General features: G+C 33.2%; 1 protein-coding gene across 3 annotated transcripts in view; it reads right to left on the bottom strand.

Moving 5' to 3' along the window:
• The window catches only part of LOC132747809 (cAMP-specific 3',5'-cyclic phosphodiesterase, isoforms N/G-like), an 82,187-nt gene that overhangs the window by 17,364 nt on the left and 51,864 nt on the right, over window positions 1-12,959 (bottom strand). The window contains exon 1 of one of the 3 annotated variants that reach the window (XM_060737315.1): window positions 11,092-11,585. The exons of the other annotated variants lie outside the window; for them this stretch is intronic. Coding sequence (XP_060593298.1) covers window positions 11,092-11,429 — 338 coding nt within the window. The 5' untranslated portion in view covers window positions 11,430-11,585. Of the gene's footprint in view, window positions 1-11,091; window positions 11,586-12,959 lie in introns of those variants that run through there. 3 annotated transcript variants of the gene reach the window in all.

Genomic DNA, 12,959 nt, shown 5'->3' with positions numbered 1-12,959 from the left:
GCAAACCCATTACGTTAACTTTGTCATGACGCGGCTCAAATGTATTTCCGACATAGAGCTACGTCAACCCACACTAATAAAATGTACCCTACAAACTTTCATAATTAATTGTGTGCAGAAGCGTCCACTTTATTAAATTTCCCTGTTCTTTAATCAAAACTCCCAATTTATATCCAATTAATTACAATAATTATATACAATTATATGTTTTATATTTTCTCCTCTGAGTTTCAGATTGATATGTTTGTAACTGACATCAGAAATCTATACATGAGCCGCGTCATGACAAAACCAACATAGTGCGTTTGCGACCAGCATGGATCCAGACCAGCCTGCGCATCCGCGCAGTCTGATCAGGATCCATGCTGTTCGCTATCAGTTTCTCTACTTGTAATAGAGTTGGTAAGCTGGTCTGGATCCATGCTGGTCGCAAATGCATTACGTTGGTTTTGTCGTGACGCGGCTCACATATCATGTGGCGACCACTTGACTATTTTATTCTCTACAAGTTATAAGCTTGCACATGCCACCATATGACCTTTATAGCAACAATGACCATGTGACTTATCATTATGTTTGGAAAATAACTCAGCAAGACACGGTGATGATATTTAATCAAAGATAAAACTTTTTCTAGCTACTTGTTTTCAGAGGAAGTGATACAATAAATGTCAAACATTCATGGCAAGACAATTCAAATTAAGATAGGGATGGTACATTTGAAATATAATTACTTCTTCAAAAGACTCATCCATAGTTTGTAAACTCCCACCATGCAAAATATCTTAAATAGACTTGTCCATTTTTCCATCAATTTTTAGGGAAAATCTCAAAACATTTACTCTCTGAAAAGGAACATTGCAGACCATGATCGGACGAAATGGATTTGTGAGCTTATTTTAGTCTGCACTGTGGTTGTTTGGGTGGTATATGTTGCTGCCAACAGGTTACGGGTTAAATAGATTTAATTAAGTTAAGAAGTCAACAGTATAAAATATTATTGTCAGACTGTAAAGGAAGTACAGTAATGCCCCGGTCACATATTCACGGATAATGCCACGGAAGAGCTACGGTCTAATCGTTCACGGATTACTACGGAAATGTGAAATTCCGTAGTCCGCTACGGTTCCAGTACGGACACACAACGGTATGAGTACGGAGTCCGACGGATTTACCACCAAAAGCCCCCGGAGAGACACGTATTGTTACGAACCGACTCGGTTTGATATGGAGTGACACGAATCAGGACGGACGCACTACAGATACGCTACGGTCTGCTACGGTATAAGCACGGGTTAGTACGAATAAGTACGGTCTGATACGGAGAAGAACAAATTGATACGGAGAAGAACGAATTGCCACGGATCTATACGGACCTATTATATCCGTCCACAACCTCATGCATACTCATTTTCAAAATGCCTCACAGGTTAGGAACACATAGAAAACGAATTGCAGAGTTCAATGATTTTGGCGGAGAGGATTCGGCCTCATCGCGTCCAATCCCCGAGACACATCAGGTCCGATTAAAGTGAATTTCTTGAAGGATGCCGGAACCTCAACAAGTTCGACCATGAGAGCCTCATACTAAACATGAAGGGGTCTTCGTAAAGCCCATCTCTAGTCCACCATCTCCTCTGTTTTCTCTTACCTGATTAGAAATGGACTAGTAATCATTAATGAAAAATGTCGATCAATACCGCTTCTCTTTTAATTTTAAAATTTGCTGTTCATTTTACTATTACATGTTTATATTTTAAAAATATGTAAAAAGCTTGTTAATTAATCTTATTATCACTCAAGGGCCAGCGTCCGAGGCTTATGAGACACTTCGTTTTATAAGTTCCATGAGAGGGCTCAATCAAACCAAGCATGCAATATTTTCAATTTTGCCGTGTTGGGCTTTCTTGCCGTGTTTGGCTTTCTTTGGGGATTCTTATTTTCTCTATTTTATGTACATATTTACTCCAATTTCACCATCCAATGTTTGTAAAATATGTAGCATTAAATGTTATTCTATTACTTATGAATTGTAGTACGATATTAATATATTTTTACCTCTATGCATGTCATCAAGCAGCTCGGCTACTGCCTCCGCATTCTGAGCCATTTCAATATAAAGTTGCAGCCAGTAAATGGCAATTATCATTTATTGAATGTTCCCGCAAATATGTCTGTTTTTAACAAGAAGGTGGAATTTATACCCTTGAAAAAGTACATGATACTTAATTTATACGTACTAAACAGTGGTGGACCCTACCATTCCGTACCGTTTCGTGTTGCAACGCAATAAACCGTATAAGACCGTGCTAATCCCTCCCTCTCCGTAGTACAACGTATTACGATCGTGACTATCCGTGACAATGCCGTATTAATCCGTATTAAAACTGTAGCTTATACGTAGGATAACCGTACAAATACGTAGTTCTCCGTACCAAACCGTGGAAACCCTTGACAAGTTGGTGGACTACGAATCAGTACGGACTAGAACGGTTTTCGTACGGATCAGTACGTATCATTACGGTTTAATACGGACCAGCAGGGATACGCTACGGTTGATTTTTCCGTAGCAAATTTTTGTGCATGTTCAAAAATTGTCAAGGATCGCTACGGATATACCAGGACTACTACGATTGATTACGGTTACAATACGGAGAGCTACTGACCAGTACGGGTAGCTACGGACGATGCCGGAATTAATCCGTGGCTCTTCCGTGGGCGTATTCCGTGAATATGTGACCGGGGTATTAGGAAAGCCTCTACAAATTGTGGACTTTTGGACATTTTAAAATTACATGCCTCCAGATCTGCAAATATATTTCAAGAAAATCAAACTTGAGAAAAATTTACTAAGATTTTAAGAAAAGTAAATAAAAAAAGGACTCGAGTAATAATTAACATGTTATGTGTCATTAAGGACTGATTTTGAAGTATTTACCACCATACTTCTACAGCGTCACTACAGTAAGGGTTATTTTGGGCTATTTATGACCTTTGTTTGATAATTAGCATGGATTGCAAGTGCTGTTTGTATTCTCAATATTTTACTTTTTAAATACATTTTTTCTTAAATTTTCATGAAAACTAGAATGAATCTGGAGGCATGCTGCTTTAATGCATTGTAAATATTGTACTCAAATATGAAACAATGCTTCTCTTCAAGTTTTCACAAACAAGCAAAATTAATGTACATTTCATATATATTTTTGTAGACAATTGTCAAGGTCAACAGTTTAAGCTGATGGATCTTACTATCTGTATTATTTCATGCATGTGTCTGCGTTTTATGATTTTTTCTTTATTTTTATTCACATGAATACTGTGATTTTAACAATTGGAGTTCTGCCAGTTTGAAGAAATCACTGCTATCAAAGTTGGAGGAATTTCCTTCATTAAAGGTTCAAAACATGACAAACTGGTAATTACAGTATTACCTTAAGTGCTCATTTTCATGGTCCTAATTGCTCTTTTCATGGTCCTAATTGCTCACTGAGTGCAACATGGAGACAGGCTAATAATCCTTATACAAGAGAAAAAAGTTCCATATCATTCAAAATCATGTTGGTCTAAATACAGAAAAACACACAGACTGTGTTATACTCCATTAGTGAAAGTAGAGGACGCTCAAAATTTAGTCATTTAATTCTGTTTAATTTTATGATACACTAGAATTTCATGACACTAGAATTGCATGCTATTAGAACATAATATTAATGCTATATCAGTAATTCTTCATAATAATTTGTATGATATATGCACTAAATTTAATGATATATCAGTAGTTCTGGACAATGCATTTAACAATATATCAGTAATTCTGAACAATGCATTCAAAGATATATCAGTAATTCTGAACAATGCATTTAATGATATATCAGTAATCATAGTAATGTCTTTTATAATATATCAGTAATTCTACTTTTATGATAGTCATTTTTAATTCAGAACCATACTTGAAATTCTAACCAATGCAGCATTAGATATTTCTCTAATATCTTGAAATGCAATTCACAACATCTCAGTATCAATGACTTGTTTTAGCTTACAGATGGTGTGTGGTTCCACTTATATGCTACCTCCTGCCAAAAACTTATACAAGGAGGGGTACCTCGGGAAATATTTGAAAGTAAAGAGTTAAGTAAAGAGTTAAATCTTTGATATATGTTCTCAACTAGAAGAAAGATAGAAACATATCTAAATAATAATGTAAACATGTCATTATTTTTGTAGTTTAGTGAGACAAAGACAATTTTTTTTTTGTAGTTTTGTGAGGCAAACAGAAACTATTTTTGTAGTTTAGTGAGACAGAGTCAAACTATTCTTATAGGAAAAACTATTCTTGTAGTTTAGTGAGACAAAGACAAACTATTCTTGTAGTCTAGTGAGACAAAGACAAACTGTTTTTGTAGTTTAGTGAGACAAAGACAAACTAGTCTTGTAGGACAAACTATTCTTATAGGACAAACTATTCTTATAGGACAAACTATTCTTATAAGACAAACTATTCTTGTAGTTTAGTGAGACAAAGACAAACTATTCTTGTAGTTTAGTGAGACAAATGACAAACTATTCTTGTAGTTTAGTGAGACAATGACAAACTATTCTTGTAGTTTAGTGAGACAATGACAAGATGACAATAAATTCATACCCAAAAGGAAATAACTACATAAAACAGAAATCAGGAATCTCTGATAACACAATTTGGGCAAAATAATTACAGAAACCCCTTGGCATACTAGCTAATTTACAGACATTGCAATATCTAATACATTACCATCAGCGAGTAATAACATTTTATAATTTCCTTAAATTCTCCAAGATGAACATCAACTTGACCATTCAATAAGATGCTAGTTCAATGACCTTGTTCCTGCACAGTATGACTATGAACCTTGCATTTCCTGTTTTTTTCCTAATTCTTACCACCTAAAATATCTTTAACAAACAAGACAAGTTGTCACTTTTAGGGAAAATTTCTCAATATCTACTGACTGACTAGCGAACAGTGCAGATTGGTCCCAAAAGCTGGCTCTAGGATTAATAGACTGTATCAATAATTTCCTTCAAAGTTCCTACAGGTAATCAATCCTATAAGGTCATATTGCATTAAAGGATGTGTTTGGTTGTGTAAAATGCTTGTTCTTGGATTATCTTTCTCTGTACTTTTCAGATTGATCCATCAAAAGAAGGGCTGCAAATTTTGATAAGGTAGCTATGAAATGGAAATATTGTAAATTATAGAGACATTCTTTAGAAATGATAAAACGAATGTTTCTGTGCTTCAACTCTAAACAGAAACAAAAATAAGATAAAAGGAATGTCAAATAACTAAAATTATAACACAGTATTCAAAATAACAAATATAATTATGATCAAATTTATCACTTATGATTAGTTAAGTAAATTTAAGTAGGAATCTTTTATCACATTATTTCGAACTATTCATTTTAAACAGAGAAAGATTTTTAAAGTTTCTTTGCTACAATTTAACCATTATAATATATTACAAGACAACACTAATTTAAGATTTCAATTTTTTTTAATTTGTAACTATACTTTATTGTGTTACAACAGTTCAAACGGGACAAAGTTCAATATGACATTAAGGACTCAGTGACACATACACTCTCCCAGATCAGTTAAAATTTTCATACTCAACTTGAAAAGAGGTTAAGTACAGACTGGTATCTGCAACAGTAATGTAACAAAACCTACTAGTAAAGGTAATTAGAGACACAGTCATCAAATTAACTTAATTGAAATGGCCTGATAAGGAAATCAAGATTAACAAGGCATTCAGCTCAATGAATACTTAATGAACAATGTCTAAATATCTCATGTAAAAATTAGGTACATAAAATACCTTATATAGCAAAGGAATATTGTCAGGTTCATCAAATGATGGTGATGTTGGTAGTTTTCACTCCGGAGCATGGCCTTATGTTGTCAGAGAAATATTCACAGTTCATTAAAGCCATTATTAAGATATTTATATAAGCTCTATAAGGAGCCAAGCTATAACCTTATTTGGTCACTACAGTTCATTTTCAGGACTTGCAGTTGAATAATGTCATAAGCTAATACATTTATTGTCCTCACAAACTGGTTCAAGGAAACAATAAATAATCCCTGGTTCAAATCTGCCTGGGTTTAAATCTCAACAACAACACTTGCACCAACTTCTGTGTGACATGATTTTCATCTAAGAAATATATTAAAATTGATAGATTACTCAATTACATAATATAATTGTATACCAAAGGCCATGATACCATTGCTGTGTTTCTGTTTAATGCAACAACACACTGATTTACCTAGGAATAGCTTTATTATTTGTTACACTTGTTTCTTTAACTACCGCAGACTCTGTAATTACTTTTGTAACAGGAGAATGTTCATATACCAAGTGGACATTTGCACAATTCTCATGAATTATGCATGAATGTGGAATGAAGCAGAAACATTTATCAGCCAAAGTAAGTATAACCAAATACGCCAGATATTCTGATACTTTGATTGTATAAGAACATTCTATCAAACTTTTGTAACAATGTCTGATGAATAAATGTACCGAAATTGAGCATTGCAGAGAATTTTTTTTTCTTAAGTTTATATAATTTGTATAAAATTAGTAGAGATCCAAAAGATGATGTTTTATGCAAAATATCTAAGCTTTAGAACTTGGGGTATCAGAAAAGAGGATATAGAAGAAAACCCATAATCACTGGGACAGGGCCAATATTGACCCAAGAGCATAATTCCAACATTCTTGAAGAAAGTTCACAATCATGTTTCATGCCAAATCCCTTGTGGTTCCAGGGGAAAATATTTTACTTTTTTAAAGATTTGACTATATAAAAGGAGATCCCATAGCCCAAATTTTAAGCCCAGGGCCAAACTTGAATCATTTGGCAGAGATCCATAAAAGATGATTCATGCCAAAAAGCTCTAGCCCTTTGGGTTTCAGGGAAGAGATTGTTTTTCTGAGCATCACCATAACATTCTCTGATGCGCTGCAATATAATATCCTTCTCTTCCTCAAAAAACTTTATTATTGTAACCTTCTAAAGTTTAAATCTAGTTAGTTAGCCCAGGAATTACTGGCAATTTAATTATTCTCTAAATGTTAAGGATGATAATGACACAAATATATCCTGACATATTGACAGGTTCCAACAAATCAAAACATTTTGAAGTATTGAAATCTAGTAAAATAGACAGAGTCCATGATGTAAGTAAATAGGAGGTCTATGATTCTGGTTAATTTTAAGTAAAACCATAACTTAAAACTAACACTGGACATAATGGTCATATCATAACTTTCCAGTTTGCTGGAAGAGAAAACCTCAGGTAATTTGAAGCAGAAGAAGTGCATAAGCAAGGCTCATGAACCTTATATAAGCAGGAGTTTTTCCAGCCATTTCAGGAAAAAGTACCTAGCCCAGTTTGGGAAATTTTGTGTCATAAAATTGCATAATTGGGGAAAATATTAGGTATCTTTTGAAACATCCTTCATGCTCTTTTGGCATAGTATTTTGAATTGTGCAAAAATAATTTTCTCCAACCAATGTAAATACCATACAAAGCACAAAAAATGGGTCAAAGACAGAAAAGGCCGGGTTGCATTTGTACACTAAATATCATGAGGCTGTGATGTTACGAAAAAAAATTTCCATTGACCCATTAATGTCGAAAATTTAATTCAGTAGGGTTTACAGGAAGTGGATGAGCTACACACCTAAAATCGAATTCCACAGTATGGGACCATGTGTCAATGCTGTATGCCAAATATCAAGAGGCTGTGATTAGTAGTTTCTGAGAAAAATGTTACGAAAATTTCCTACCAGTGACCATAAATGTGAACAGGAAGTGGATGAGCTGCAGACTTGAAATCGAATCCCACAGTATGGGACCATGTGTCAATGCTGTATGCCAAATATCAAGAGGCTGTGATAAGTAGTTGCTGAGAAAACTGTTACGAAAATTTCCTACCATTGACCATTAATGTCGAAAAATCTAACTAATTTAACTAAGTGGATAAACAGGAAGTGGATGAGCGACAGACCTGAAATCAAATCCCACAGTATGGGACCATGTGTCAATGCTGTATGACAAATATCAAGAGGCTGTGATAAGTAGTTGCTGAGAAAACTGTTACGAAAATTTCCTACCATTAATGTCGAAAAATCTAAATAATTTAACTAAGTGAATAAACAGGAAGTGGATGAGCGACAGACCTGAAATCAAATCCCACAGTATGGGACCATGTGTCAATGCTGTATGCCAAATATCAAGAGGCTGTGATAAGGAGTTGCTGAGAAAACTGTTACGAAAATTTTCTACCATTGACCATTAATTTCGAAAAATCTAACTAATTTAACTAAGTGGATAAACAGGAAGTGGATGAGCCACAGACCTGAAATCAAATCCCACGGTATGGGACCATGTGTCAATGCTGTATGCTAAATATCAAGAGGCTGTGATAAGTAGTTGCTGAGAAAACTGTTACGAAAATTTCCTACCATTGACCATTAATGTCGAAAAATCTAACTAATTTAACTAAGTGGATTAACAGGAAGTGGATGAGCGACAGACCTGAAATCCGATCCCACTGTATGGGACCATGACTTTTATTGTGTCAATGCTGTATGCCAAATATCAAGAGGCTGTGATAAGTAGTTGCTGAGAAAACTGTTAGAAAATTTCCTGCTATTGACCATTAATGTTGAAAATTTAACTAGGTCAGCAAACAGGCAGTGGATGAGCGACAGACCTGAAATCGAATCCCACAGTATTGGACCATGTGTTGATGCTGTATACCAAATATCAAAAGGCTGTGATACGTAGTTGCTGAGAAAACTGTTACGAAAATTTCCTACTATTGACCATTAATGCTGAAAATTTTAGTAGGTCAGCAAACAGGAAGTAGATGAGCGACAGACCTGAAATTGAATCCCACAGTATGGGACCATGAATTGATGCTGTATACCAAATATCAAAAGGCTGAGTTGCTGAGAAAACTGTTACGAAAGTTTTTTCCCCGCCGCCCGCCGCCCGCCCGCCCGCCCACCGCCCAACATTCACCATACTATAACCCGGGTTTGCACCAGTGCAACCCGGCCAAAAATACATAAAAAATTTGACAATGAAATCTGTTTGATATACCATACTGGAATGAACTCCAGCAATATTTCAGTTTTGATATCAAGAATTTCAGTTTGATTGGGACTTTTTTTTAAAGATTGGGAAAAAATAAGCATATTTGCCATTGGGAATGGGTCTGGTATTCTGACCAATGGTGACTGGAAAAAGGTATGATAACCAATAGCTGTGTATGGAGCAATTGATTCAAAGTTTGTGTCCTTTACCATGATGTTATTAAGGTGAGCAAGGTGTATTGATTTTTTTATTATAAATAATCAGGACTAATTATTATATTTTGTTGGAGATCAACAATCTCTGTAATGTACAGCTAAAATTTTACCTGAAAACATGGATACAATATCACTTACTTTGCTATTCTGGTCATAAAAGGCTGTATATTGATCATTAGCTTCATTAACAAACATTACTAAACGTTCCTGAGTTATCATCATTCCCAACCCACAATGACTGCACAGCACAGGCCCAATACTGTTCACTGACCAACTATAAATTTCATTTGGATATCCCAAAAATTTTATAAAGCAGCTAGGTCATTCAAGAAATATTAACACTGAATGGCCAATCAAAACAGCCAAAACTTCACTGTAACAATTGAGAGCTTTTTGTTGCATTTTGTAGCCTTTTTAATATTTACATACATGTATATTAAAGGGAATTTGCAGTTGACTACTTATTTTTTACTATTTATACATGTAGAATTATATTACATATACGAACATTTACAGTACACTGACTCACATGACTTTTTGCCATAGTAAAGTTTTTTTTATATTTTTTTCTTTCAATATGATCATAATGTGCTATATAAGTTCAATTTTAATACACATATATTGAGTAATAAATATATAAATTATAAAACCTCACCCATCTCAACCAATGTAGTACATGTAGTTAAATGGTTATGTAACAGAACCGTATATAAGCCAATTAAACCTTTATTAAAGATGAAAACCAATCTTTACAATCTGATATATATAATTTTACATAAGATATGTTTCATCATCATGACATTCCCAGTATTTCATCTCACAATTTATCTTAAACATATCTTCTTCCATCTCTGTATTTGATCAACTATTTCTGCAAGAGAGGTAAGGCTGCTGGGTAATACAAATCAACACCTAAGTGCCAGTGTATTTTATCTTTGAAGTTATATAACTTCAAGAGATTTTCTTATTGCTCCAGGTAACTTATTTTTTTTATGAAAATTTTACACAATTCCAATCCAAAGCAATCAAATTCATATCAAAATTATCAAGGGTTCACTTAAAAATTAATTCATATGTTTATTTTAGTTGAGTTTTGATAGTGTTCTGTCAAACCACATTATTTATATTCTGCATGCTTTTCATTAGGCATTCTTAGATATACTTTCAGCTTTAAATATCAATTAGCTTTTTGCACTTGTGTTAATCTTTTTTTTTTCAACATAATTTAGCCTTTTCAAATAGATAAAAATGCTTTAAAGAAACCACTTTTCTTAAAAGCATGAATTTTATACATATGCATTTAATATCAAGAGCTGATGTTTTGGATTTGCTTTGTTATTTTATGTACTATACTTTACTGTACATTGTAACTATTTTTTGCTTAAAGGATTTCATTAATAAAAGTACAAGCATTGTAATTTCTTTGCATTTGTCTTAAACTGTATTTTCTTTGCTTTGTTCAAAAGGGTTTTTTTTTAGGGAAGGGGTGTTTTGTTTATGAGAGATATATGGTTGAATATAGTCCTTAATATTAATAATGATTTTTTTTTAACTGTGCTAGAAAAACATTTATTCTCAGGTTATCTAAATATTGGACCTTACATGTTGTCAATATAAGAAACCAAATATGATTATTATGTTCAAACAAATTTCTTATCTTTAAACCATTCAGATAATTTATTCAAACAAAAAATTGAAAATTATTATAACTGTTTACCGAAACACATCCCTCTTTCTTCTTGATGACCTTTTTCGTAGCAAACCCCAAGATGGCTGCCTCGATAACAAGGGCAGATTAGGATAGATTCCTTCCTCCAAACCACTCAAACACCTATCTACTTTATTTTCAGAACATCTTTCTTCTTGAATTCCAACACCTTCACTACAACATGACTGATTTTCTATTGCCATGGTAACAGAAGAATTATTTTCAGAAACACCCTGAATTTTAGATATTTTAGTATTTCCACCGGAATTTAAATCAACGAACACATCTTCATTGTCAGAGTCAATCTTCAATGGTTCAATCAAGTACTTCCTGAATTTTCGCATCATCTTTATTCCTTAATAATTTGATGACTTTTTGAAAACTATTTGTCAACAGTGTAATTTGGCTTTTAGCACCGATACATCCATTTCCAAAGAAAGTCCCTTTTTGAGAAACTTAACTTTCAAAATCTTTAAAAAATTTGCAGCTATAGCTTGCATTTGATTTGCAAAAAACCCAGAATTTTTTTTATAATACCTAAACAATAATCTTTTTTTCGCATAATCTATATTTATCACTGCACAATATATCACAGATAATTAGTACATACTTTAATAAATACACCTATTGACCTATCCTGGTCATGATATCTAAAGTTCACTGGAAAATTGTTATTATTTTTTCTTTTAGTTCATTGAACGAAAGAACCTTTAGAAGTTTCTTCACAAAATAATCATCATTACGTACAAAATATTTTGTAAAAACAAGTATTTTATCTAATTCACTGAAATATATTATTGCACTGAGTTACTTACATGTTATTTCATTCACTTTCACTACCACACTAAAATATTCCAAATCCCGAAACTTTTAGTTAAAGATCACAAAGATTAAAACGGTCTAAAACTCAATAAAATAGTAATAGCGTCATTTCAAGTTGATTTTCATCTAAAATATTCATTCTTGAAAGATGTTTCATAAAAATCTGAAGAACTGTGAATTTTCCTCGCTCATTTTATTTAAATATTTATACTTAAATAGAATTACTTCTTCCAAATCACTGTGAAATTGATGGCAGCAGCACATTTTAAACAACATTTAAATTCAATCAAACTTCTTTCAACACAGTTCTGCTTCTTTATGAAGACACATAAGGTGTTTTAATGAGCTTTTCTCATTACTCCAACAAGAATTCTAGAGTTGCCGTGGGCTACACAACAATTCCGATTATAGTAACAAGCAATCTTGTTTGAGTAATTTCTTCTCCACAAGGGACTAAATTGACTCGTTGACATGTACCTAAGTGTAACAATATATAGAAGCATTATCACCTCCCTCATAAAATTCAAATATCTATTTATAGTTACACTTTTTTTAATAATCTCTAACCTTCAAAACAATAATAATCTCTAAGCATAACTTTATAATAATCACAAAAATCCATATAAAAGCCAAACCTCCAGTAAAGAACATCTCAAAGAAATATCACAAATAGAAATTCTTTCACTAAAGGCCATCTTTTGATTTTTCCCTCACATAAACAACCATAATGCAAAAAAGTTTGTCTTATGACCCGAAGCGTCTTTCAACATTTCCCCATAAGACTGGTCATATTAAACAAACTGTAGACAATACTGTCTATATTTTTTTTCTATACTGTATAATTCTTCAATACAACGGTATTCTATTCTGTATTCAAAGAAATCATAACTTAAAGGGACTCAACTGAGGTTTTTTTTACGTAATGGTTCCAAAAATATTTTTTTCAAGATTTTTGACTAACTGGATGTAGGTTTGGAACAATGTACAAAATTTCAGATCATAAGCTCACTCCATTTACCTGGAATTTTAATGCTCAAAATGAAAAGTGTTTCAAT

Source organism: Ruditapes philippinarum, unplaced genomic scaffold, assembly GCF_026571515.1.
Source record: "Ruditapes philippinarum isolate M1 unplaced genomic scaffold, ASM2657151v2 ctg3223_1_1_1_1, whole genome shotgun sequence".
NCBI classification, from domain to species: domain Eukaryota; kingdom Metazoa; phylum Mollusca; class Bivalvia; order Venerida; family Veneridae; genus Ruditapes; species Ruditapes philippinarum.
The sequence above is the reverse complement of the archived record's forward strand: the minus strand, read 5'-3'. Positions and strand labels throughout refer to the sequence as shown.